We start from the raw sequence: 27,788 nt of genomic DNA on the forward strand, positions 1-27,788 counted from the left end.
GGCATTTTCGTTCTCCATCTCGTAGCCATTATGTCTCCAAAGTTGGCTACCGTCTCCATTCCGTCGCCATTCTGTCTCCAAAGTTGGTTACCGGCATTTTTCGTCTACATTTCGTCGCCATTCTGTCTCCGAAGTTGGCTACGAGTATTTTCTCTCTCCATCCCGTTGCCATTAATATTCTGTGAGAATTTAAATTTGCAGAAAGAGGAAATTTGGGTTTATAAATTTTTCACTTTCACTTTTATTTTTTCACTTATACCTTCAATAATCTTCAATCTCTTACACTTATTAATCTTTAACTTTCAACCTTCTTCAACCTTCATTCTTCAACCATCGACCTTCAACCTTCAACCTTCAATATTTATTCAACTAGCATCATCCATTTTCAATTCGTTTTCTAACATTTTTTAGATTTTTTTTGTAGTTCATTGTTATTTGATGATAGTTTATATGTACATTTGTTTTTCGATTTTTATGTTGTTGTTGGTAAATTTTATTTTGTGCTTTATGTTTTCTTTCGGTTTTTTTTAGTTATTTTTATTTTTGATAATTTTTGATTTGTATGTTGCTATCATCATCATCATCATACCCAATGTATCCCGCTTATAGAAACTATGGTCAGGGTCTGGAGAGAAAAGAGTCCCTCGGCTCGAGAAATATCTTCAAAGAGAGAAAAACTTGTAACTTACAAATAGAATAAATAGAATACGTACAAATAACTAAAAAAGATAAAAGTAAAGAAGGAGGTAAAGAGCGATAATTAAGGGCAATGAACAATAACAAACAATGGGTAAAAGGGACGGGTTTAGTAATCTAAGACGTGGATAAGACACCGCCAACTGCCCCTATCCCTGATAAGGAAGGTTAGTATTTGGCGATGGAATCAAAATCTTACGTAATAAATGACGACGGGATGGCTACGGAATTTGCATTTGTCGATGCTAAATATGGCTACGAATCCATTCCGTCTCCATCCCATCGCCATATGGGTGATGGTTGCAAAATGGACATGTAGCCGTCTCGTTTTTTTTTGTAGTGTAAATCTCAATTAGTCTTGATTTCCCGTGATATGCTCAGATATACTATACATCTCGTATGACTTATGTGAAAAATATTATTTTGTATTAACTCTTTTAATATACTCCTAATACATTTTCAGTTTCATTATACTAGTTAAATTTTATTTTTTATGCAATTCACGGCATAATTGTGATCACTAAATTAGATCTTAAACTATTTATAAATAAAAATTTTAAAAACTTAAAAATATAAAAGTATGCGATTAGACAATTCAAATAATATACTACTAAACTATACTTTTTTTTACATGTTTGTTGCGATATAAAAAAGCTTAAAAGGTAAATAGTAATAACAAGACTAATATAGCAAGTATTTCTGAAAAGATCGGATGAAATATGATAAAGGCCCAGCACTAGTATTAAAGAAGGAATATCCTATGTAATAAGATTTTTTTATTACATAATAAGCACAGGGAAATGAAGAGTTAAGTAAGAATCAAACTAAAGACATTTTTTAAAAAGTGATATTTGCTCTCTAACTAAGATAAATTAAAATTTTTTTTTTTCTTTATAATAGGATTTGAATGTAATTAAGTTCATAAACATGCGTTTATAGTTATAACTTTACCTACACAACGATAGATAAATAATTGAAGTCGTTGAACCATGAGAATTTGGCCCAATAATTACCTGTTTTGGGCCGTTTGTTTTGTGATCTTTGAATTTCAATTTCACAAACTATGTTGGACCACAAAGGGTGACTAATAATATGATAAGTGGAGTCAAGAAACGCAGCCCAATAAGTAGCTGTATAAACTAAGACCAAAAAAACCAGGCAACTGGAACTTTTGAAATAAAATTATTTATAAAACTTGTTTGCTATTGCCTATTACTATTAGTATTAACGAACTTCTTTTTTCTCTCAGAAAAATCTTAGCCTTCAATGTTAATTTTAGGGCTATTATCATGGTAAGCCCTTAATCTTTTTAGAGATATTTTTTATGGTAAGCACCAATTATTACAAAAGGTGAGTAGTAGTAATATTTAAAATTTTTTCCACAAAATAGCACTCAACTATTGAACAATTAAATACAGTAACATTATGAAGGCAAAAACGTTAATTTTCCGTTAAGTATGAAAAAAGTCATAAATACCCTTAATAAATCCCATCTCCTTCTCCTAGTTGTAGTGTTTATCATCTTTTATCATTTGTAATCTCACCTTCCATTCGTCCATTGTCTCTTTCCCCTCAGGGCCTCTAGCAACAACAATTACCACTCATTTGTCCATCCCTATAGGCGGGATTCTGTTTTTAATAGTCCAATATGATCTTATTTGTCCATAAATATGTTGGTTACATATGCTATCTATACGCCTGCTTGATCTACCATTATTGATTAATCTTACTTCAATTGACCCTGTAAACTACTTTGAAAATGAACACAATTTATCTATTCTTCGGCCAAACAAACGTAGTACAAAGGCTGAAGATCTTTCGAGGCAACAAAAACTCCAAATTTCTTTGAATTATAATGAAGCCGATGGTTCAGCATATCCCGGCGATGAACACAACTCGTCTATCACATTTGCTAGTGGAAGTATGACAGCGACACCCTCCATCCTCATGTTACTTGGCCACACCCTTTATCCCGTATATCAAAATTCAAGTATGCTTCAATCAATTAATATTTAACTGCTCGGATAATTTTTGACTGTTGAATGACACTTGCATTTTTTGATTCTATAATTTGTTTGTGTTATGTTTGGGAATGGGAAGAACAATAATGGAGGAAGAAGAAGCAGCTACTGAGTTTTAATGAAATAGAATAGGTGTAAGATGGTATTTCATACTTAACAGAAAATTAACATTTTTTCCTCCATAATGTTATTGTAGTTAATTGTTTAATAGTTGAGTTCTATTTTGTGAAAAAAAAATTAAGAATTGCTACCATTTGCTTTTTGCAACAGTTGGTGCTTACCATATAAAATATCCCATATTTTTGTTTTTACTTTTTTCATTTTTAGTTACAAATAAAATTCATTCTCTCTATATTATAGAGTTATTCTATCTATTTATTAGATTTGATTTACCCATATATTGGGTTTTAAAGTCTCTCATGATGAGAGTTTGGAGTTTTGTTATCAATTTGATAGTAAAAAGATATATGACGTCATCATAACTGTCAGATCTACTAATAGTAGTCAATAGTATCAAACTTATTTATATTTTAAAGCCACACCAAATCTAAAGACCCCTATTGTATCAAACAACGATGTGATAGAGGGAAAGCGTCAGAGTTAAATCTCCATTATAATAATCGTGACTTTTTCCATATAAAAATTTGTTTGATTAAAATTTGTTATATATGTGTTTGATTGTTACTTTGTTGTAGATACCGAATGACATTTTTATTGATGAATTACTAGATTCCTTTCAAAAAAAATAACAACAAACACGATAAATTTGACTTCTTGACTAGTTTTTCTACAGTTCACCATTACAAATAGTGAACAAGGCCTAACCCACCGGGTTGAATGGCAAGTTTTTTAAGATTATTACTTTACTAAATTAAGTTAATTAATTCAAATGTTTGCATAAATGAACCTCAAGTCGGAGGTATCTAATTTTAATTTTATTAGTTATAGGGTTATTTCGAGTTAAATCTTGGGTTAATTTTGAATAGCTCTACTGAAGCTCATTCATGTAACATAGTCTAATTTCAGCAACTCAAAAATTTAAGATTGTGGTTACCTCCTTTCAACTTCAGGATCTACAAATCAATAGCTACATCATGTAGTAAAACTACTCCAAGCTCCATTTTTGTTAGTATAAAGAGTCGATCATCCTTGTGAATGCACACAAACTCCACTGTTAACGCCAAATCAATGGGGATGGGGGTTAAATGCACAAACAAAACGTTTCAAGGTAGGTTCTAAACAGCATTAATCAGGAAACTGCTGGAGCAATTACCTTAGAAGATGAAATGTTCTTGTAGAGCTCTATCTTTCAGTGTCCACATTGCACAGCTTTATGCTGTTCTCAGTCAATCTTCGTTGGAATGTAACTACTGTCGTGTTTATGACACTGTTTAGCAACAACGGGAAGAGTTTTGAAGCAATCGAGAAAATTCAATGGTAGATATATCAGCAGAGGTTCTCACAAGTTGCAAGAATCACAGCAAATTGAAAAGGAAGCTTTTTATGGTTACATAGAAATATTATTTCCTGTACCACATATAACAACAGAAAATAGGATAAAGTTGCAGGATCACAGCAGACACCAAACAGCAGCCAACACTGAATGCATCAGCAACTTCAAACCTATCAGTGACCACCCTGAGACTTGACCGTAGATTCGTAGAATTATGGTGTCTTCGACACAAGTATATGGACATAACTAGCTTCGGAAGCAGCAGGTTGAGTTAATGCAGACAGCTTTCTTTGGTATTTGTTTGTGCAAAGAATAACATTCATCGACTTAATTCAGACTGCAGCTTGCAAAGAAAATCAATTTGAAAGGATAGCAATTAACCACCAATTTGGAGAGCTAACAGAGCATTTGCAGGTGAGCGCTCTATATTAAGCCTCCATTAAAGTTTCTATGAGCGCGAAAATGAAGCCTATCTTCCTTTCATCGAGACAATCTATCAAAATATAATATCATAGCATCTTGTCCCAGAAGCTGTTATCGAGAAAATTAATTCTTTCAGTCAGACAAAGGATCTCGCACTTTAACTTTCCATCTTCACCCCAAACATGCACATCTCCAACAAAAATCAAAGAGCATAGGTTCCCTTGATGAATTTCATTAAAATCATCTGTCAAGCCTAAACTGTTCGAGGTAACTGGCAAGATAAAGACAGTCTACTTACCGATAACTCGCCAGTGATCCGATGAATGAGATTGTTTATTAGAAAAAAGTGATCCGAGGTAACTACTAAAGAAAGCTCCTATCCTATCAGGAAGTTTTGTCTGTCACTGAATAAACATTTTGTGATGGCAGTAATTTTCATCATTCAAACGAGCAACAATCCTCAGGTCATACACATTTGACTGTCCCATTAATCTCGATCAAGAATCTATAGAAATTTGAAAACTTTTTAAGAGGGATTAATAAATTTTCAATCCCAAAAGAAGAGAACTTTTCTCCCACACAAAAAATGACAGTCCATAATACTGAAGCTCCAGAAAGATTCTACTATTTGAATAATTTCCTTTCCGGTTTCCAGTGTGTTATATAACAAGGAGAAAGAGAAACAGAGATGATCTAGGAAATTCTATATTTGTTGCCACAACAAGAAGAGATCCAGAGATCCATTTACGTTATACACATCTATTTAAGTAGCAGTTCTAGATACTTTTACTTCAAAGAAGTAAATACGCTTACATCGTATCACGACAGTATCCTAAATGTCTCCCCGATCGTCCGTATTAAGCACAAGATCCATATCTCAAACTTCACCGCAACCACAACAGAAACCATATTTTCACACTATGGTTGAGCATACTAGTATTCCTTCAGAGCCTGTTTTTGTACAGAGTACTGACCCTAATGATAGAAGTAAGATCATTTTCATTACTCAGCAAGTCAGCATTACTAGTACTTTATCAAATGAAGGTATAAATAGAGTTACAGTATACGAGACATTTTAGCTGTCACAAACATTTAGTAAGCCATAAACAATTCTCACTGATGGTGATAGTTTCAATTACTCCGCTAAACAAGTAAGCATACCAATTTTATTCAAAATCTGACTTGTTAACTGAAAGTAATCATCCTAAACAAGACTTTTGTGTTTCCCAATTCAAGAAAGTGCCAATTCTTGGATAAGCTTACACAGTTACACTCCATTTCTGGAACAACTTAACTCAAAACTAAATACTTTCTTATTCCACCGAGATTGCTACATTTGACTAGTAAAACTTTCCCGTCCCGTTTACATACTGTAATGTAGCAATCTCGATCGGACATAAAAGACATGACATTTCAACAACAACCCAACATCAATTTCACATAAGAGAAAACAGTTATTCCATTCAACCATTATTCTCATCATCATTTTTGCTTTTATTACTATGAAAAACATTACATCATGTTACAACATACATCATCTCTGTAAAAGTGAATAAACAACTCAACTAGTAGTCTAGTAGTATATCATATCATATAAAAAGAGAAAATTCAACACAAAAACTCACTCAAGATAACCCTTTTCGAAGTTTTTGAATTGCAGAAAACAATTTCCTTCTAGACCCAACAGCATTAATTCCCATATCTTTAAGATCTTCCAAAGTCAAATAAGGCAAAACTTCTTCATCAACCTCATGAATTTCAAAAACAGGCGAATATCTCCCAAGCCCTAATTCAACCAACCATTTCTTAATCCCATCATCCAGCCCAATCCTTTGATTCCGGGAATCCGATTCCATTCCCAAGTCATTGGAAAACCTAGTATTAGCTCTAATTGATCTTCGATTATGAGCAGGCCACATATCTGGATGTAACCCAATACCATCTCTCGAATTAGCTGGGCTTTGCACATCTGGACCAGACTCGTCAATTTCTGGGTCGAAATCTCTAAACCCTTCTTCTCTATTGTCATCGTCATCAACAGCAACAACATCATGAAAACCATGATTGTCGTTATCATTAATATTCCCCCCGTTTTCTCTATCTTCATCGTACTCCTCTTCTGGGTCAATCCTGAAATTGGTGCGAGCCCTTTTGGAATTATTACTTCTCTTTGACTTAAAATCTTTTGGAAATTTCCTGTGACCGTTGTTGGTGGTTGTTGTGGTGGTTTCTGCGGAGGAGTAATCGAAGTTTCCGTTAATGGAGGTAACCAGATTAGTTAACGGACGGGTTTTAGATGAGGGTTTGTGGGGGTTGGGTGTTTCACGGTGTGGGTTAAGTTTCCAGGGTTTGGATGTCCGGAAAGTTGCGGGTTGGCCTCCAATATCACCCAATCGAACACTGGGCCGACGGTGGCGTTTCGGGGCTAGATTTGGGCCTAGGTTATCTGTTTGTAGAGGTTGAGCATTCTGAGGTGCTGCCGCTCCGGCGAGAGAGTTTGTGATTGGGCTTCCGGAACTCGGTGGTTGTAATTCTGCTTCCATTAATGGAGTTGGAAGTTGAAGTTGATTCAATGGAGGAAGGTGAGAGAGGAGAGAGAGTGTTAGTTGGGATTTGAGTGAACTGTGGAATGTTCAATCAAGAATTCAAGATGAGATGGAATTGGATTTGCATAATTTGACCCGACCCGATGACTTTATGTTATTGTGGCCCGATTCTAAAAAGTACTTTGCACAAAAATAATCATTTATTCTTGACCTAATAATGGTTATTTAATTTGGAATAAGTATTTTTTTTACCGAATAAAATTTTATATTCGATCATAACTTAGTCTTTCCTTTTAGTGACTTCCAAAACAATTGTTCATGAATATGGATGGTGAAGGATGAATGATGGTTGAGGAAAGAGCAAAAGGAAGTGAGGTGTGGATGATTGATTTCACCCTATCATTATTCATATTTTGAGAATTTAATTTTATATTTAAATGGGCTGAAGATAACATAAAAAATTATATATTGAACAATATTAAGTTTGACAAAATCAAAAGCCAAAAAGAATGAGGGTATTAAAAAACAATACTTCCCCCTATTCATTCCAATAGTCTCATTTGACTTGGCATATTTGTCAATGTAATAATTCTATCATTAATATCTTTAACTAGTATAAAAACTCGTACAATGCACAAAATTGTTAGTATAAAACTCTATATAAATATAAATTTTAAATAGAGATGCAATTATATGCTATATTGTTATCATTATAAAATTATAATATTTCTTATAAAATAGATAGAGAATTTTAAAATATATAATGCTTTTAATGAAAAAAATTCTTGTTGTTACTATAAGTATTAATTAAAGTTCTCATGCTTTTTAAGACAAACTGGAGTATTCTTCCAATAACATTATCATAATGATTCTTTATCATTCTCAAAATAATTTTTTGATTGTCATGTAGCTTTTGTTTCTTAATGAAATATTTTAGAAATTAAGATTTTAATGAAGAAACATTATTAGATAGCAAATATTTTAACATAAAAAAGCAAATATATGTTCCAAGAAAATTTACAATAATATATTTAATCATGATATGCTACTTATATATTAAGGAATTTTTGGAGTTGAATTTTGGTAAGAATTATTTCATATGACAAATCTCTATGAGAATGTCATGTGATATTTTACAGTTTTTTTATTAGGTTATATGTTTGTGCAGATTTAAAAATTGTAAAAGGTTAATATTAATGATCTTTGAATTGAAACGAAACAAATAAGATCCTACTAAACTATATATGTTATAATTTATAAATTAAGAATGAAATACAAGTTAAGAGTGATGAGAATGATGTTCTTAACATTCATTGATTCTTTTGATTGTTATTTTAGTAAGATTGAGTTTAGATATTTAAAATTTTGTGATGTGATTTTTGTTTAAATTGTCAAAGAAAAGTCATAAGAGCTTTTGATTGTTTGTTGTTAATGTAAATTCGCTGGGGCTATTAAGAACTTCAAAGATTATTGTAATAATAGTGAAAACATAAGGGATTCGAAGAAAGAGACACTATAAGACAAAGTATATCGGTTGTGAATGGACTATAGCAATAGTGAAGAAATAAACAACAAACTAATGCAAAGAACAACTACAAAAATATAACACAACAATGGAAGAAGCAAAACACACAATATATGAGGTATCTAATGATACCTTCACCTCAAACAAAGTATCTTATTATTAATACAAGCAAGAATACATTAATGACTCACCTTATAAGCTTCAAGAACACCCTCTCAAAGCAAAAGATTGAACCTTGATGTAAATCTCTCTCAAATGCCCTAATACAACGGGAGAAAACTCTTTTGACTAAAACCCTAGTTAACTCTTAAGATTAGGCTCTCACATCAACCCTAATAGTCTCTCAAGACTCCTTATATAGTCTCATTATATATTAGGGACTCTAGGACAAAGGCTTAAGAAAGCCCATAAAACCGGACATAAAAAACAGAAGCAATCTGTTTCGTGGCTGTATCGCACTCGACCCGAGCAGCATGCGCTCGATCGGTCAAGCCGCTATTCAGAGAGCATTGATTGCTGCTTCTTTGGCTCGATCGAGCCACCCATGCTCGCCTAGTCGAGCAATCACTTCAGCAACCTGCAGCTTTGCTTTCATGCTTGATCATTCCTTCCATGAACCTCATCAAGTCATCATCACTCAATACTTGGTCAAGGGACCCAAACCTTAGCACTCCATTCCCCATGGCACACTCCGCACCACTCTCAAGTGTGCAAGACATGGCATGAGCTACGAGATGCTCAAAGTCATCAACAATGTTGTCGAAATTGGCTCTTGCTTCAACAATATCAAAGTGTAAAGAGATAAAAGATCAAGTTTTAGATTAAGTTCAATAAGATACAGGAAAGAATTAAAGGCCAAATAGGAGTTCAACCCTAGCAATCGATGATAGTTTCGTTTGATGGGTGATCTTTCAACCCAAACCATGCATGATGGTTTCGAGTTCAATAACTAAAGTTCAATATCACTTCGAGCTCATGATCAACAGTCAAGACAAGTCCAAGTTCATAAAGACATGTGTAAATGGCGCAATTCTCATGCTTGGCATCAAAATTCAAAGATCAAGTTCATAAAGATTATCTCGTCTGAACTAAATGAAAATAAAATCAAGTTGTTTCTTTCTTTCCCAAAATGAAAGATTTAAGGTTATAATTGCTCCGAGATACGTAGAAGATAGAATAATGGGAGAATTGAAATTTCTTGCAAATGCTCATATTGAGGAATGCTAGTGAGACTAGAAGTCCAATTGGACATGGACACTAAGTCCAAAACGTGTGAGGCTTACTTGAGAGTTGAAGGCCAAGTACACGCCTATTCTTATTTTTAGATAGAATATTGTTTTTCCTTTTAGGCTATAAAAGGTAAAGGTAAAGGACACTCCACTATTCCGCACAAGGCAAGGTCCGAGTGGGAGGTTTTTCTTTTTCATGAAAGATGCGGATAAATCATACCCATTCTCCCAAGAAGGGAGTAAAAAGAGATGCACGCAGTCAAGAAGCACTCAAATAATACCTACGCCCAGTAAGGGTCACACACTAAACCTTCTGCTTCACATTCAGATGCTCTATTTATTAAGCCACAAGCTCTTTTAGTATAATATAAATAACTCCTAAAACACAAAATATAAATACTCAATAACCAACCTATACATATAGGTCAACAACAATGGCCTACTATATTAAGAATCATGGGTCCATCTCTATATGCAATATTATCCGTCAATATCAAGAGTTGTTTTTAATTAATTATTGATTGCAAATATTATATATGTGGAACTACAAATGAAAAACATATAACTTAATTACTAATTTTATTATGATTCATCATATAATGATTTTTACCTTCATAAAAATAAACGCATTTACGCCCTTAAAAAAAATTTTGAAACATAAAAATTTTGAAAGAAAAAACCTAGGATTCCTTAGCCTCCGTGCCTCCATGGTATACAATATATCTAATCAGTCTCATAAATAATACTACCTAAGCATTCCATATAGAGTGAGACTTTTTTAAAATTAATACAAAAATTAAGAGAATATCATTTATTTGATAGTTCTTGCAAAAGCTATAAATTTATTGTCATATTAGATATTTTAATATTATAAAATTATAATATAAATTTATTTTGGGATTTCTAGAAAAAATATTAATTGAGGTGGAGGGGGTAGTTGCTTCTAGGGAGCTTCCTAGGCCATTGCTGCTTACTCCTCCATCAGTTCTTTTCTCACTCAATTTACCTCATTTTTTTTTTATTTTAATTCATCTTAATATATTTATTTTATTTTATTTTGATATTACTCTACTAAATACCCAACTATTTTAACTCTTTATACTCAATTTTTTTAATTTTGTCATGAAAAGAAATTTAAATTAAATGGTTGGAGAGGAGGAGTAATAGAAATAGAAGTATTATCGTTGACTAGGGTTGTTCAAAACTGAATACCGAATCAATCCGAATTCGAAAATCTAGATATCCGATTTTATGAAAGCGAATATACGATTTATCCAATATTTCTATCCAGATCCGAATTAGGTATTGGTCCGAATTATCTGATTTCCAAAAATCGAATAAATTATCCGTTCTTACCGGATATTTTTGAAGACCCTAGTGTTGACTATCATATATCCTATTGGATCATCAACCAAATACATCAGCTTTTATTATTAATAACTGCAACTCCTTTTTCTTGCCGGTTCAATGCAAATTCTTTGAACAATTAATTATTAGCTTGAGTGTAATAATTTCTAGATCATTGAGAAAGAAAGAAAATCAAGCAAGATCAAAAAAAAATAGTAGAGAATTAAGTTATTTTGGACTTAAATTCTCACTTAGTCTTCTCTTTCCCTCTCCTCAACCTATCCTATAATTAAATAAGAAAAATAAAAAGTCCAAAAAAAAGCACACAGATTAGTATACAACGTAGAAAACCTGAATTTGCTAAATACTTCTATATAGAAGTGAATCAAGGAAATAATATAATAAACAATACAAAAGAAAACAAAGTTGGTTAGATCATATATATAACATTTTTACAAAATTATGTACTCCTTCAGTCTTGGAATAAAAATAAAGAGAAAAATTTTGATTTTTAACAAAAAAAAATAAATATTGGTGATTAATAAAGAGAAATAATAAATTATGTGCATAAAAGTAAAAAAAAATTAAAAAATTAAAATATATAAATAACATTAAAAAAATAATAAATTATTATACAAATAGAAATAATACAAAATAAATAATGCAAACTAATTTTACAACGGATGTATGAGTCTTGCTTTATCTGTAATTTGTAAACCCCCAATAGACTAACAGTACCTGACTTAACTTGCTTCACTTGAATGTATTGGTCTCTCTTTTTCTATTTCTTTGTTTGATTAGTTTACTGGATTAAATGTTTTTGACAAGTGTTCTTCTTTAAGAAGTAATACAATGCTATACAGTAACGGTTCTTTTAATCGTTTGGAGAATAGTAATGAAATTTTTTTCTTTTTAACAACTTACTATTACTACGTATTACCATTTGAAAATTTAGTGTAAAGTAATGTAAAAAGTGTAAAAAAATACGTTTATAAGAGAAAATTTTAATTACCAAAACTAGCAGCTTCAAATTAGGATTCTAGTATAGAATGAGTGAAAATTAATTTTCACGTACATATATTAAAAATATTTTGACTCTAATTTTTGTATTATATGCTACACAATTCAATATTAACACTAAAATTCATTTATAATCAAATATCTCGAACCATAGCGGCCAAGACAGCCCAAACCTTAATCTTTCCCGATGGCTAGAAAGAGGATGACGTAACATATTTAACGAATATTAACACAAAAACTCATTTCTTGTATCTTTGTATGTATGTGCGCTTTCAATTGGTCAATGAAAAAGAGACCAAATGCCTTATATAAATGTGGGGAATCTCCGAAATTGTTATACACACACTTAAACTAGCTAGGGAGTTAAAAACTGATGGTTACACTGCAAAATCAGATATAAGAACAAGAGTTTTAGCCTGGTTCATACAGAGGTGGAGGTAGCTAGGAGGAGCATGTCAAGATCAACTGATGAATGGGTGTGGCCGCCGCCTCCAAGAACTAAGAATTCTGGGCTGGTTGCCAATCACGAGGGAGCGTGTGCGTGCACGTGTGCGTGTGCCTCTCAAATTCTTCAGCGACATCAACAACTAGAGCAACAAAAGTCGCAACAAGATATTTCGTACACAAACGACGTCTCAAGAATAATGCAAGGTTCAGATTTTTCTCAAGGAAATTCTTCTGTCTTCGACCAATCTGCTTCTCCAAAACCTGTCACCGTAAGTCTGTTCTTGTTACTGTTTTCTTATTGATATCTTTTAATTGTTTTTGTCCACATGGTCTCAATGTTTTGAGATTAATAAATCTCTGACATTTGTTGTCATTTTTAAATATTTTCTCCAGTAAAAAATTACATGGAAGATGCAAACAAGAAACAAAAACTAATTAAGATCAAATTCAAACTAAGTTAATTATTTTGCGACATTTCTTAATCACACAAAAATTTAGTTGTGTTTTGTAGAAAAATGCATGCAGGATTATAAAAGAAATAAAATATATAGTGACAGAGTAGCTTTTTATGTAAAAAATGCGGCACAAAATCCATGCAAATTATGTACTTGTACATGGGATTGTAACGTGTATGGCTTCCTTCTGCCCCTAATTTTATTGTATGTGTTGCATGCAACATTCCATAATCCATTATTTCCATACTGTTGATTAATTGACTCATAATCTCATAGTCACACATATACGTAATTCCATCTACTGGAATTTAAAGGTCAGATTATCATATATTTAATCTTATACCCTTTAAAAATAAATAAGTTGTATTTGATTTGATCATTATTAATAGCGTGGGCAAAGGCACACCCAGAGTAGGGGACACCCTCATCCAAATATATAATCTAGTGCATGTTTAACTCAGTCTCCCTTATTAATTTATTATATACTATATCTGTTCTATTTTTTAGTTATATTTGTTTTTTGCATAATTTTCAAAAAAAATTCAAGTCTTAATATCTATATTTATGTTTTATATCTGAAAACTATGTTTAAGTTTCTCTCCTTACAAAATTCATAAACGTAACCTTCATCAATATCAAACTGAGGGAGTACGATGTAAGATAAGGATGGATTAAGTAAAGTTAAGTGGTTAAACAGTAGCAATGAAACTTAAGGTCTATGGTTCGAATCTTCATATAAGCTACAAGTTTTTTTTGCATTAAAAAGAAAAGTAGATTCATAACTTAATTTAAGATGAAAAAAAATTTAGTGTATCAATGCTTTATCCCCTTAAATTTAATTTGACTTATCGCTCCTAATTATTGATAACAAATATCATCTATAAACAATTTCACATACATGAGAAATTGAGAAGTGTTCATAAATCATTGAATTATTACTATAATAATAATTCATTATATTTGGTGAAAAAAAGACCTATATTTGACTACATATAGACACCTAGATTTGACCTTTACTTTTGTTGTTTTCTCATCATCAAAGCACTTTGTGAAATTAGTTATTTATTGGTAAATACATGAATCATTTTCAGATTTCCTAATTAATAACTATAATTTGTAAATCACTAAAAAAATAAAAATAATTATAATAAAATAAATAAAGAGAAATTCTACGTGGTAGTTCTGAGGTTTTGGGTTTTTCACGTTGTAACCAAAACGTTTTAAATTCACATGGTAATCCTGAGGTTTACCAAATTGTTTCACCATGACCTTTTTGCACATAAAATGTTAGCAAACGCTAATTTCGAAGCTTTAGAGTTGCTATATGCCTATTTATGCGACTCATCATTTCAAATGCCATTGGTTTTAACCTTTTTCCCCAAAACATATAAACCCTAACTCTACCATTTTTGGATTTGAGGGAAAAAATATGATTTGGTTGAAAGATGGTAGAGTTAAGGTTTATGTTTTGGAGGAAAAGGTTGAAATTGATGACATTTGAAATGATGAGTCGTATAAATAAACGTACAGCAGCCTGAAAAGCTTCGAAATTAACGTTTGCTAACGTTTTATGTGCAAAAAGGTTACGGTGGAACAATTTGGTAAACTTTAGGGTTACCGCGTGGATTTTTTTAAAGTTTTGGTTACCACGTGAAAAACCCAAAACCTCAGGGTTACCATGTGGAATTTCCCATAAATAAAATAAAATAAGGTAAATTAAAATTATAAAATTCTCATCCTATTAAATTCTTTTACATAAAAGATGATTTGTTAACTTCACAAAATCACTATTATTTACTATTTACTAAGACATCCCCTGAATCATTTAGCTTGTGATTTATTGAAGAAGTTTAAACTAAAAGAAATAATAATAATAATAATAATAATGATAATAATAATAATAATAATAATAATTCACATCTTTTGCCATACAATTAAGAATAATGAGATTTGACAAACAATGCGAATTTTGTGAATTAATTCGTTATTTCATTTTTTGAATATAATGTAGCATTGTCAACAATTTTTAGTGTTAAATTTACACTTTAATTTCTAAACTCAAAGTTTTTTATCATCAAAGTGATCTTTAACTTTTTTTTTATTTGTTTATTTATTGCAATTACTCGTATTAGTTACTCTTGAAATAACTCGATTAATAAAGAAAAAATTTATCGAATATAATTTAATTATATGAAGTAACGATAATATCTCACATTTTTGTCGTATGTAATTTAATTTTACAAAGTAAAGCATACCGTCATTTCATTTATGAAACTTCTCATTTATAGTTTTTTTATCATTGATACGCATAGTAAATTTCTTATATTTGTTAATTCTATGTCTCATTTATTCACTAAAACGAATACATACAAATAGTGAGGAAAGTTTGGTTTTTGGTTTAGATTCAATACAGATCTAAATCAAATTGAATGAAATTCGGTTTTATATTTTCAGTCTAAATCCAAATCATAATATTTATAATTCAAATTGAATCGAATCGAATTTTAAAATACCAATCCAAATTGAACCGAAAAGACCGAATTGCATCAATTTGTATATTTTGCACCGAAAATCAAATTTGCATGTATTGTTTCGAAATTATTCTTTATAAAGCTCCTAAATAGATATTAATAATTTTAGGATTCTTAATTTGAACAAGTAAAAAACTTTTAACAAAAACCTAAAATTAAGGGCAAAAATTCAAACAAACTAAGTGGAAGATAAAACATGCCTTTAATATTTCGGTTTTTTCGGTTTTGTTGGATCCTATACCGAATCCAAACCGAACACCAAATTATAATAAAAATTCAATCCAAACCAAATCAAATTTAAAAAATAGTCAAACCAAATTAATTATTTGAATTGGTTTCGTTTGGTGTTTGATTTTTCACCAAATTACTTACACCCCTACATACAAAATCAAAAAGGAAACTTTGATCGTCGGTAATTTAAATGATGTTGTTATTGCCGAAATGGATTCGGTGATACGATATAAGAATCAAATACATTTATTTTCTCGCGTATCATTTAATTTTATAATTTGTTTTATAAATTCATTGTTTTCCTACAACCTTTGCTTGATCATATGAAGAACATATATATAGGTAAACAATCCAACGCCATTGAGATTCCTGTTTTGTAAGGAACTTACACACAGTGACATCAAGAAGAGAAACAAAATAATTCTTCCTAGGGTCAGTTAAGCCTTTTTACTATTGTAATTCTATCAATATATTGGTTTAATTATTTCCTTAAACTAATTAATTCACTGAGACGACTTAGATTTGTAATTATGGTTCCAAACAGAGAGATGTTGAAAATCATTTCCCATACTTAGAATCAAGACATGGCATTCGATTATACATGGAAGATAAGCAAACCTATCAAACTTGGTGCTTCAGATTTAGGTATGATTTTTCTCCCTTGCCCTGTACCACAATGACTTTAGGCTCGTGCCTACTCATACCGAATCATTTTATAAACGAATTGATTCAGCACACATGTAAATGTGAACGTTCTGCCCTATTTAGGGGCAGATATACTCATGGGCAGCCCTAATAGGCTAACACGTGTCCCAACGAAAACATAAATTCTTACTTGAGATCGTCTATTGTAAAGACAACTCTCAAAAGCCTAGCCAAAATCTAATTTATGTTAATTTAAAAAAAAAAAAACTGACGCACGCGTGTGAAATAGAATGTGAAAAGTCACATAATATATCTGGGGTTGTAACAACATTTATTTGAGGTTATAACATAATATATTTGGTTTCACACAAGCACATATTTGGAGGTTATAACACAATTTATTTGGGGTTATAATATATATATATATATATATATATATATATATATATATATATATATATATATATATATGTATATATATATATATATATACATATATATATATATATATATATATATATATATATACATATATATATATATATATATATATATATATATATATATATATATATATATATATATATATATATATATATATATATATATATATATACATATATATATATATATACATATATATATATATATACATATATGTATGTATATATATATATGTATATATACATATATATATATATATATATATATATATATATATATATATATATATATATATATATATATATATATATATATATATATATATATATATATATATATATATATACTATATATATATATATATATGTATATATATATATATATATATATATATATACATATATATATATATATACATATATATATATATATATATATATACATATATATATATATATACATATATATATATATATACATATATACATATATATACATATATACATATATATATATATATATATACATATATATATATACATATATATACATATATACATATACATATATATATATACATATACATACATATATATACATATATATATATATATATATATATATATATATATATATATATATATATATATATATATACTCCCTCCGTTCTTATTTGATCTTCCACTTTGTGTTTTTCACACAAATTAAAGAAGATAGAATCTTTGGTTGTAGTGGGTATTATTTTAATTAAATAGTAGTGTGAAGTAATGATTGTATTGAAAGTATGAAAGATAAAATAATTACAAATAAAACTAAATGAAAAAAAAAATCTAATTTATTAATGAAGAGAGAGAACTTTACATTTTGGAGGGAAATTAACAAACTTTCCAAATTAGGAAAATTTGGAGCTTCCAACAGCAGCAACCAGAAATGAGCTCTCCATTCCAAAAAAAACAAAAGAGCCTTATATTGGACATTCTATAATTACATGGATTGACATTAGTTTTTCATCAAATCTAAAATTACAAGTTTGTAATCCAAAAAAATGACTTTACATATTCCTAATGACACTATATTAACAGCTCACAGAACAATAAACCAAAATCAGAAGCAAAACTTGTTCACAGTTCACACAGTCTCAAATCAGTAGCCAAAATTCTTCAAACAGTAAACCAAAATCAGTAGCCAACACTTATTCACACAGCCTCAAATCAGTACCCAAAATTCTTTAAACAGTAAACCAAAATCAGTAGCCAACATTTATTCACACAGCCTCAAATCAGTATCCAAAATTCTTCAAACAGTAAACCAAAATCAGTAGCCAACACTTATTCACACAGCCTCAAATCAATAGCCAAAAATTGTTCATTCGCATCATTAGCCTTCAATGGCTTCAGGAATTGAAGATGAGCAACAGGGGGCTTGGTACTTTGGATCGAATTCATACGTTCCTGAGTGTAGTTCTGAATCCGAAGAAGAGCCACAGAATGTGGAAGAAATAGGACCACAGCAACAAATTCAGTATAAGCAAAGACTCACGAATGAGTTAAGGCAACTTATTTTGCAAGACTTGTTGTCACTAAAAGTTAGTGACTCACTTCCTCATGGTACATTCAAACGCATAGCTCAAAAATACGGCTACACACATAGAACCATCCGAGATTTATGGAAACGAGCAATACAAACCAAGGAAGCAAACAAACCATACGATGTGGAATCCAAGTTCAAAAATTGTGGAAGAAAAAGAGTGGTCGTACCACCAAACTTACTTGAGACTAGACCCATTGGCGAACGCACTTGCATTAGAGATGTTGCAACATGTTTAGATTTGGCACCGTCAACGGTGTGGAGGTTGATAAAAAGAGGCAAGATAAAGGCTCATTCAAATCCATTACACCCGGCTTTAATCTGTTACGCAATAACATCTTCAGGAGTGTCACGGACAACCAAATTGATGTCATCTTCTTCAAGTACCTTTTCAACAATAGGAGAAGTTGGTGGAGATTCATTATACACAGAAGTTGCATCATATTCAAGTACCTTTTGATATGCCTCAAGATCTTTTTTTGACCACCTCAAAATTTCATTGGAGTAGGAATGGGAACGACCATTGAGGGAACAAGAACACAACTCACCATAATCGCATAGGCTGTCATAAAGATATGAAGGAATTGTGGAGTCACTCTTAGACTCATTGTTTCCATCGAAAATACTTAAAGATTCAACAGGAAGTTAATGGAGGATTCAAGAACAGGGGGAAAGAACAGGGGGCTTAAATTTCGAACCTTTGCCAAAACAAACAAAACGAACCTCAAAATGATGAGAATAAACCGATCTACATTTTAATGCAGTGAAAATGCACTAAAAATGAAGAAGAAACAGGGGGAAAAGCCATGAAAATGGCGTTCATGAAGAGAGAGAATGGACCGTTTAAGAGGAAGAAGGAAGAAATGACCGTTCATGAAGGCAGTAGGCGTCATAATGAAAAATGCAAAGAATACTAGACTTGTATTGATTATTCAATGAGAGGAACACCTTATTTATACATCATTTGACCATCTTATAAGGAATCTAAATATTATGGAATATTAAGATTAGGGAAACTAAATCAGAATAATATAAAATAAAATATTCTACTAATATTCTACTTTTCTACACTCCCCCTCAAGTTTGGTCTTGGGATCACCGAGACCGAACTTGCCAAATATATTCTGCAATGCTTTTGAGCCAATTGCCTTGATCAGAAAATCCGTCAGTTGATTTTTTGATTTTACATAGGACATTTTGATAATTTTTCCAGTAAATTTGTCATAATTGATTTTCAAATATTTAAGTTTGGATAGGAAAACGGGTATATGATTTAAAATGGTCGGATGAACAAGATTGGGATTTAAAATGGGTGAAGTACTTGGCTTGGAAATGGATCCACCCACGCAGATCCTTGGGTGACCCAAATGAGGGCACGCAGGTTTGGCCTGGGGTAGGGCTAGGTTTTTGTTTTTGTTAGTGTCCATATAAAAAGAAATATTTTTGGTTTGTTTGATGAAATCTGATTTTGGGGTTCTTGGATTTGGAATGCTTATTTGTCGGTTTTCTTGATGAGGACCATCGTTCCGGTGACTCACCAGAGCTTTGGAAGCGACTTTTTCGTTTTTGAACTCATCACTTCGCCAGAATGATGAATTCTCTGATTATGACCGGCTTTCTTCCTTTTTACGCTCCCCCTTTCGTCAATGATGGGCCCAAGAAAGGTGGAAATCCATGTCCATAATTCATGGATACTAGTAGTATGGTCAATAACATCATTGACAATGGTGGTGTTGAGGGTGTAAAGTATTCATGACATCACTTGTGCATCGTTTTGTTTCCATTGAGGATTTTGTTTTCTGGAGGGCCGGCAATGATATGATTGAGCCGCCACTGATCTGTTATTTCTTGTTTAATTTCATTACACCACTTGGTGTAATTTGTAAAATTTAATTTTTCAGAAACATTTGGGTAAGTATGAATTTTTTGGGTATATGTTTGGATACTTTGGAAAATTAGTTCCAAGGAAATCATCTTTTTTCGAGTTTGGTCTTTTTTTTTGGTTTGATTTTGTTCTTGATTTGTTTTTTTTGAGTTTAGTTTGGTTTTGATTTTTCTTGTTAATGATGAATGTCGTGGCCGATCACTGGTCCTCGGGAAACACCATTGGCTCTGATACCATGAAGAAATTCATAGTGCGGAATTTGATTTGGGTTTAATTTGGTGAATACTAGATTTGTATTAATTATTCAATGAGAGGAACATCTCTATTTATACATCACTTGACCATCTAATAAGGAATCTAAATATTACGTAATATTAAGATTAAAGAAACAAAATCAAAATAATATAAAATACTCCTAAAATAAAATATTCTACTTTCCTATAATAACATGTTATATTTGGTGTTATGAAAATACTATATCTTCAAATACAGACCATTATATACCCAACTAAATAGATTTATGTTATAACCCTAAATATATTATGTTATAACCACAAATATATATTGTTATAATCCCAAATATATTATATTATTACACTAAATAAATTATGTTATATCCCCAAATATATGATGATATAGCATTAAATATATTATGTTATAACCTCAAATAAATGTTATTATAACCTAATTATATTATGTGGTTTTTCACATTTCACCTCACACGTGCGTATCATTTCTTTTAGATTAACATAAATTAGTTTTGGACTGAAGTTTTAAGAGTAAAGACGCTCGCTTAAAAGAGCACCTGCTGGGAAAATTAAAAAAAAAAAAAAAAAAAATTCGGAATTCATGGGAAAAACGCGCGTCATTCATTTCAGAAAACTAAAACTCTCAACAAAAAGCCCTAAAAAACTAAAAGCTAAAACTGCCGCCACACCACAGCGCTGCCGCCTGCCCATCCACTGCAAATTCCACCTGCCGCCGTGTTGTCCAGGCCCTGCTGCCTGTCCAGCGGCTATGTCGGTCTGATTCGCTGTCGCTTCCTGTTTCACTCTTAACAAAAACCCTAAATTCAGAATTCTGATTTTTTAAAGGTATTTTCACTATTAATCTTAACCTTAATAATCTTTATGTTCAAATAGCAAATAAACCAAAGATTGAGCAAGTGATTCCAAATGATTAGCAAAAGTTCTGAACAAATAGTTTTTGAGTTAAAGATAATGGGGAAGAAGAATCACTATGAAAGATTTCTTTTGTTTTATTTTTATTTATAATAATATCATACTTCTTGCTTATCACTCTGTTTATGGTATTAATTATTAATTTATATTTGTTCTTCTTTAACAAGAGAATAATTTGTGATTATAGAGCATTTATGATACCATATCATATAAAAAACTTAAAACAAAAGTTTAGGATAATAGTTGAGGTTACTTAGACTTTAGTTTGGGATTACTTTGTTTTCACATGTTATTTTACTGGAATAAAAAAATTTTAGTTAATTTACAAACGAAACTCTTTTGAAATTGCTGGAAAATTTTCTTAAAAACTTCGTTAATTTGTTGGTACCCCATGAAACTCTAAATTCGGGATTTACCCCTGACCCTACTCTATACATTCTAGATTTGTCCCTGTTAGACATTGTGTACTTGCCCTTAAAATAAGGCACGTCGCATCGTATTGGTTGTATTGTAAAGGTTTTTAAAACAAACAAACCAATAATTTCCGCATTGTAAAAGGGTAAAAAATCATGTTTTAGGCCGTATCAAAAGATTTCTTTTGACCGATATTCAGGCATTATGATAACCGCATTACCGTTCTGTTGTTGCACGATGAACTACATACTAATTAGAATATTATAAATTGGGTTAACCAAGTTCTCTATTGAGATTTTTTCCTTTCCTTTTATGGAGCAGATATAGAATTACTAATAACTCCAAAGTCCATTCACTTGAGGGAACTAGTAAGTACCTTCTTCCTTTGACTTTCATGTTTCAGTTTTTTAACAGATTATTCTTTATTTTGATACATATTGCAATTTGCAATAATTGAAATGATTATTTTCTTCTCTTAGGACAATTTCTCCTAGACCATGATTTGAAAGCAGGGGATTTTATTGCCATTTACAAAGATAATGACAGAAGACGATTTGTAAGTTCCTTTATAGAAGTATCACATTTAAGTAGAGATCTTTTAGTATATATTTTTTAACAAACATATTTGTAAATATTAAGGTTTGAACATGTACTTAAAAACTATGCAAAAAGCAAATAAAACAAACCGAGGCTAATTCTTAAGCTATCCGGAGTAGCCGACCCCTACGGCCCCAGAAATAAGGGGTCTCAAATATTATATGGTGCTATTTAGGATCGATTATGAGCAACGATTTTTAAATGATTTGTTTCTAAACCTTTTAATATAATGAATGATCCATTTAAAAGACATCGCAGAAATAAATAGGGCCTCCAAAATATTTGCTCCGTTTTGCGGAAACCAATGAAGTGCTATGTTTATTAATTAGTATGTATGATCAATGGAGTTAAAATAATATTTGTGAGCAGGTGATAGGAGTGTTACAGGGAAGAAGAGAAGTTTCAAATGTAGTCTCAACAATTACTGCTGATAGTATGCTTATTCCTAACTTAGATATCAAAAGCAGTCCAAGTTATGTCTACTTTAACCAGCTTTCAGACTATTCTATAGCTGATGAAATGGAGGAAGCAGCTGCACCTCCCACACCTTATCCCTATGGCAACGCAACCTGGAGTGGTTCTGTACTTTCATGTCAGCTTGAAAGGCTTGCCCCATTGAAGACCTTTAAGTTCTTTGATTTACCCTTAGATTATATATTTTGGATCTAATAACAGAAAAAAGATATGATTTTCCTGAGTTTTATTTTCCATAAATGATTGTAATGTCATCGTCTAATAGAGGTTATACATTTCTCGAGGCTTTAGCTAATGGTTTAATTCATGCCAAGAAACCAACTCAAATAAAAAGATGAAGGCGATATTAAAGTTTATAATATGTTATATATTCAATGATTAGTATATGATCCCATCTCGTGGGAATAAGGCTTTAGCATTGTGTTGTTGGTAGCTAGCTTGATCTCATATTTGCGAAATGGGTGTTTACTTGTTGGCTAGTTTGATCAAGATTATTCAACAATTATAGGAATATTTGGTAAAAGTTAGTTTTTGCTTGTTAGCTGTTTATTAGAGAAAAAAATAAATTAAAAAACCAAAGTTAATGCAAAATTACTTTGTCTTAGAGCTCAGCTTTTCAGTTGGCTTAAACGCTTAATACAACATTTTTAAATTTATTGTTTGACTTTGACCATCTAAAAAATAAAAATCAAACGTCAAAAATCAACAAAAAAGCTAAGAGAATCAGAGAATTTAGTTATTAATTTTCCCCATAAATTTAATTAAATCATAAGAAAGTTTGTTGAGAGAAATTCATTAGAAAAAACTAAACCCTATAGTTAACAATCTCTCTAATTACATAACATACATGAACATGACATGATTGAATACACGAGGAAAACAAGAACATATTTTTTTTTACATGATAGGCGAGGAAAAGAAAGATTTGAGTAAGAATCAAACCAAAATCTTACATAAAAAAAAAGCGATATTTACTACAACTAAAAAGTCACATATATGATTCAACATACAACTCTGCCCCCAACTAAAGGAAAATAGTGAATGAAGGGGTGGTTGAGTAATCATAAGACATGCCATATCTTTGATAAATTCATCAAATCGTATACTCGCGGTCTTCTAGAAGAGCAAGCCATGGTGAGAGTGGTGCAGACATATAAGCATTACTACTTTCTTGTAGACGAATCGACTCATATTCTCGAGCATATGATTGGCTTGCTATTCTTGAGCATTCAGAATCAGCCGAAGTAGCAAGTGATTCCTGGTGCAATAAAAGGTACCTTAATGTAAACTAAACCATAACGATATAATAGTAACCGATAGAATAGATATTATTATAAAATGATTATTGTAAAATAATTATATTTCTGTTGGTAACTAGAGAGGAAACTAGTGTCAAGAAACTAATTTAACTTAAAGTTTAAGTTGATGTTGAAGCTCCATGATATGTTATATACTTTAACAAACTCTCTTATAGGAGAGCCCATTAAGCTAAAAGTGTAGATGCAACATAAGCCCTTCTTATACCGGCACTAAATATTTCAATTCAAATGAGGGGTGATTCATATTCGAACTGCTAACCTTTTATTACGTTGACTTCTAATACCATATCAAGGAACCTACTCAACCAAAAACTTAAGCTGATGGTTAAAACTAGTTATACACTCTAACAACTAGGGCTAAACGTTTTGTGATTATATCATAATAGTAGCAAATAGAGAAGTACCTCTGTTTGTATTGCAATAGGTCGTTGTGCAAGATAATTGAGGTTAAATGTTGGATCAATTAAAGCGAGCTCTTCCATTAGGGTCTACAATCGAGACATACATGAACAAAACGTAGATCAATAAAACATGAACCAACAGAGACATCGAAAAAGAGTAGAAGTATAATAAGATGTTAATGACTACTCTTTTGTCTCATTAAAATTGCTATAAATTGTCTTTTTATTTGAGAACTTTTAGGTCAATTATAGCAGACTTAATGGGAGAAAATGAGGATATTTACTTGTTTTGAGTTTGTCATTTACCTTAACATGATCTTGAAGCGAGTGGACATAGTTTATTATGTTGTCTAGTATAAGAACCTTCCCTGTCATCTGATAAAATGATTGTTGTTATCTTGTTAAGTTAGAAAACGACAACATTAATAGTAAAAATCATCTGCTACTTTATATAAACACCAATAAGATTAATATACATGCATAGTGAAGGATGCACACACCTTCTCACAACCAGGAACAAGAGATTGCAATACCTTCATCTTGTCACTAATTCTCTGTCTTCTTACCTGAAATAGCATAACATAAAAACAATTGTGATATATGGTATTGATATAAATTATAAAGAATACTAAATATGGAGAACATATATATATTATATAATATTTTACCAAATATATTACAAAAATACGCCTAGGAAAGAAAATAAATACCCTTTCAGCAAGACTATGACTGTTTATAGTTTGACCCCTCTTCGCCCTTAGATACACATATTCATCATCTCTTCTCCCAGCTTCATCGTTTACTGTCATTTTTTCTACACACTTGTTAATATTTTCATTCTTCTTCATCTTGTCGACCATATTTTCTCCCTTAATATCATTCCTCCGATTTCTTTGTCTCATTTTCTTATCCTGTAATATAACCAAAATAGGCAAGCAATTAGTTTGCACTCAAATTACGACAAAAAAGTCTAATAATATATGAGTATGTATGGCTGTTAGTTGGAGTTGTTGGTTGATATGACGCTGAAAGTATTACTTGATAAACAAACTATATGTTAATATAATATAGCTTAAAAGCTGGTTTATCATCTCACTTAAACGTTACCTCCTACATTTTGAAATACTAGTTATATTAGGCTTATATTGCTATCGTTTATCTTTCAATTTTTTTTATATATTACGGTTAATATGTCAAAAGAAATATAATTAAGCGGAATATTCTTTAGATCGTCTAACCACATAATTTCATATGTCAGTATTTTCACATATGTGCAAAATTACGAATTTGGTGCTTTTTATAAGTTTTTGTTATGCGTATGAGCAAAATTACGAATTTGGTATGCATACAAACTCAAACATAGAAAGTATTATGAGAGGAAACAATTATTAATTTTTTTGACTGTTTGACCAACTAAAATGAAAAAAAAAATAAAAAATAAAAATCGTCAAACACGCGTTACACGCCATTGTGTAATGTGCTGTGTGATTACCTTAGGAAGGAACGTAGTTTTCTTCTTCTTTTCTGCTACGGCAGTAGTAAGCACATTAGCAACAACCTGATAATGATTAGGCTGCTGATTATCATCATAAAAATGAGAAAAGTCTTCGAAATCACTAATACATGAATAATTGGAATTCATGTTGTGAAAAATGGTAGGAGTCAAGTTATCAGCTTGGACATTAAGATATTGTTCATCATCTTCTGAAGAAGCTAACATTTTGAGCTTATATAAAGATATCCAACTAAACTCAACTTCTGCCATCTTCGAGTATATATATAGATAACAACACTGTACCACACCAACATTCCGTTTAAACCGTTACCTAATGCGCTGTTAACTGACTATTGTGTAGGTGGGGTTTAAAGGGTCCGTTATAAGGGTCCATTTGCCAAATCCGCGTTTGAAGTTATTATTTCATTTGACAGGTTGGTCATTTTGCTACTTGTTAAAGATGTTTAAGTACATTGTTATCTTTATATTTGGTAAAAATTCTTTGTCGAAATATTGTTGGTTGTTTATTAGAAAAAAAAGCATGTTAAAAGTCAATAAAATGAAATATTTATAGTATGCTTTTTTATTATGACTTTTATATATTTATCTTTTAAATCGACTTTACAATTAAATTTTATTTAATATTTTTTTGGCTATTTATCTAACTAGAAAACCAAAAATCAATCAAACAGTCATGACACAAACATAGGAAATATAAGTCTGAGTTTGCCTAGGGTGTAACCAGCTGCCTAGGTCTTAAAATTAAGAACCACATTAACATTAAATTTTGTCACAATATAACATATAACACACAAAATGATAGTCAAATTGATAGGTGAATTCTATTTAGCTTATACTCCCTTCTATTCACCACATGTGTCCTATTTGATTTTTTCACCAATTTTTAGCCAGTGAAATGAGACCAAATGTGTAGGAGAGAGTCCAATTTATAGTGGGATGGGATCTAACACATATGTAAGAGAGAGAGAGTCTAATTTATAGTTAAACGGGATCACATGTGTAAGATGAATAGATAAAAAAAAGTAACCAAAATAAAAATAAAATATTTAAATCACTTGATTAAATATAAAAATGAGACACGTATATTGAATAGGTGAGATTACTAATATTTTGTATTGGGCGGCCTTGTAACGGAAACAACAGAAAAACAACATAACAATAAATAATAAATAGCACAAGACCAAATTGTAAGAGCTAGTAGTAACAAATAGTGGTGGTATAATAAAGGCTGTCATTGTCAAAAAATATCGATAAATTTGAGTGGTCATAATTTGGAATGGTACAGCCAAATGGCCAAGAAGAATGTGAATTAATTAACCTCCATTCTCTGTATACACAGTAATGTATGTGAATGTGAACATCATCATAATTCATATCAGCGATATCTAGACTCTTCAACAT

At 31.0% G+C, this 27,788-nt stretch overlaps 2 protein-coding genes and 1 long non-coding RNA gene across 3 annotated transcripts; 1 reads left to right on the plus strand and 2 right to left on the minus strand.

The window, feature by feature from the left end:
- Positions 1 to 3,651: 3,651 nt before the first annotated feature.
- On the minus strand, positions 3,652 to 7,498 carry LOC130808805 (uncharacterized). The gene has a single exon (XM_057674313.1). It carries the CDS (start codon positions 7,134 to 7,136, stop codon positions 6,219 to 6,221), a length of 918 nt encoding a protein of 305 aa, XP_057530296.1. The 5' UTR covers positions 7,137 to 7,498; the 3' UTR covers positions 3,652 to 6,218.
- A 13,808-nt stretch (positions 7,499 to 21,306) lies between these two features.
- LOC130808917 (uncharacterized) lies at positions 21,307 to 23,532 on the plus strand. Its single transcript, XR_009040749.1, has 4 exons — positions 21,307 to 21,579; positions 22,402 to 22,448; positions 22,560 to 22,636; positions 23,047 to 23,532. It is a non-coding gene; the product is annotated as an uncharacterized LOC130808917 (long non-coding RNA).
- Positions 23,533 to 23,901: 369 nt separating this feature from the next.
- On the minus strand, positions 23,902 to 26,722 carry LOC130808916 (transcription factor bHLH74-like). Its single transcript, XM_057674480.1, has 6 exons — positions 26,364 to 26,722; positions 25,582 to 25,782; positions 25,372 to 25,437; positions 25,178 to 25,246; positions 24,875 to 24,958; positions 23,902 to 24,409 (listed from the first exon to the last, which is right to left on the minus strand). The coding sequence occupies exons 1-6, from the start codon at positions 26,634 to 26,636 to the stop codon at positions 24,245 to 24,247; spliced, it is 858 nt and encodes a 285-aa protein (XP_057530463.1). The 5' UTR covers positions 26,637 to 26,722; the 3' UTR covers positions 23,902 to 24,244.
- Between the last annotated feature and the right edge of the window lie 1,066 nt (positions 26,723 to 27,788).

Source organism: Amaranthus tricolor, chromosome 3 (assembly GCF_026212465.1).
Source record: "Amaranthus tricolor cultivar Red isolate AtriRed21 chromosome 3, ASM2621246v1, whole genome shotgun sequence".
In the NCBI taxonomy this organism is placed as follows: Eukaryota; Viridiplantae; Streptophyta; class Magnoliopsida; order Caryophyllales; family Amaranthaceae; genus Amaranthus; species Amaranthus tricolor.

What these genes read in the sequence shown, in the direction of transcription:
- LOC130808805 (XM_057674313.1), bottom strand. Translation starts at nt 7,136, where the DNA reads ATGGAAGCAGAATTACAACCACCGAGTTCCGGAAGCCCAATCACAAAC.
- LOC130808916 (XM_057674480.1), bottom strand. Translation starts at nt 26,636, where the DNA reads ATGGCAGAAGTTGAGTTTAGTTGGATATCTTTATATAAGCTCAAAATG. An exon ending in AAACTACGTTCCTTCCTAAG is followed by an intron (nt 25,783 to 26,363) that starts GTAATCACACAG and finishes GTTATATTACAG; the next exon opens with GATAAGAAAATGAGACAAAG. An exon ending in GTCATAGTCTTGCTGAAAGG is followed by an intron (nt 25,438 to 25,581) that starts GTATTTATTTTC and finishes ATGCTATTTCAG; the next exon opens with GTAAGAAGACAGAGAATTAG.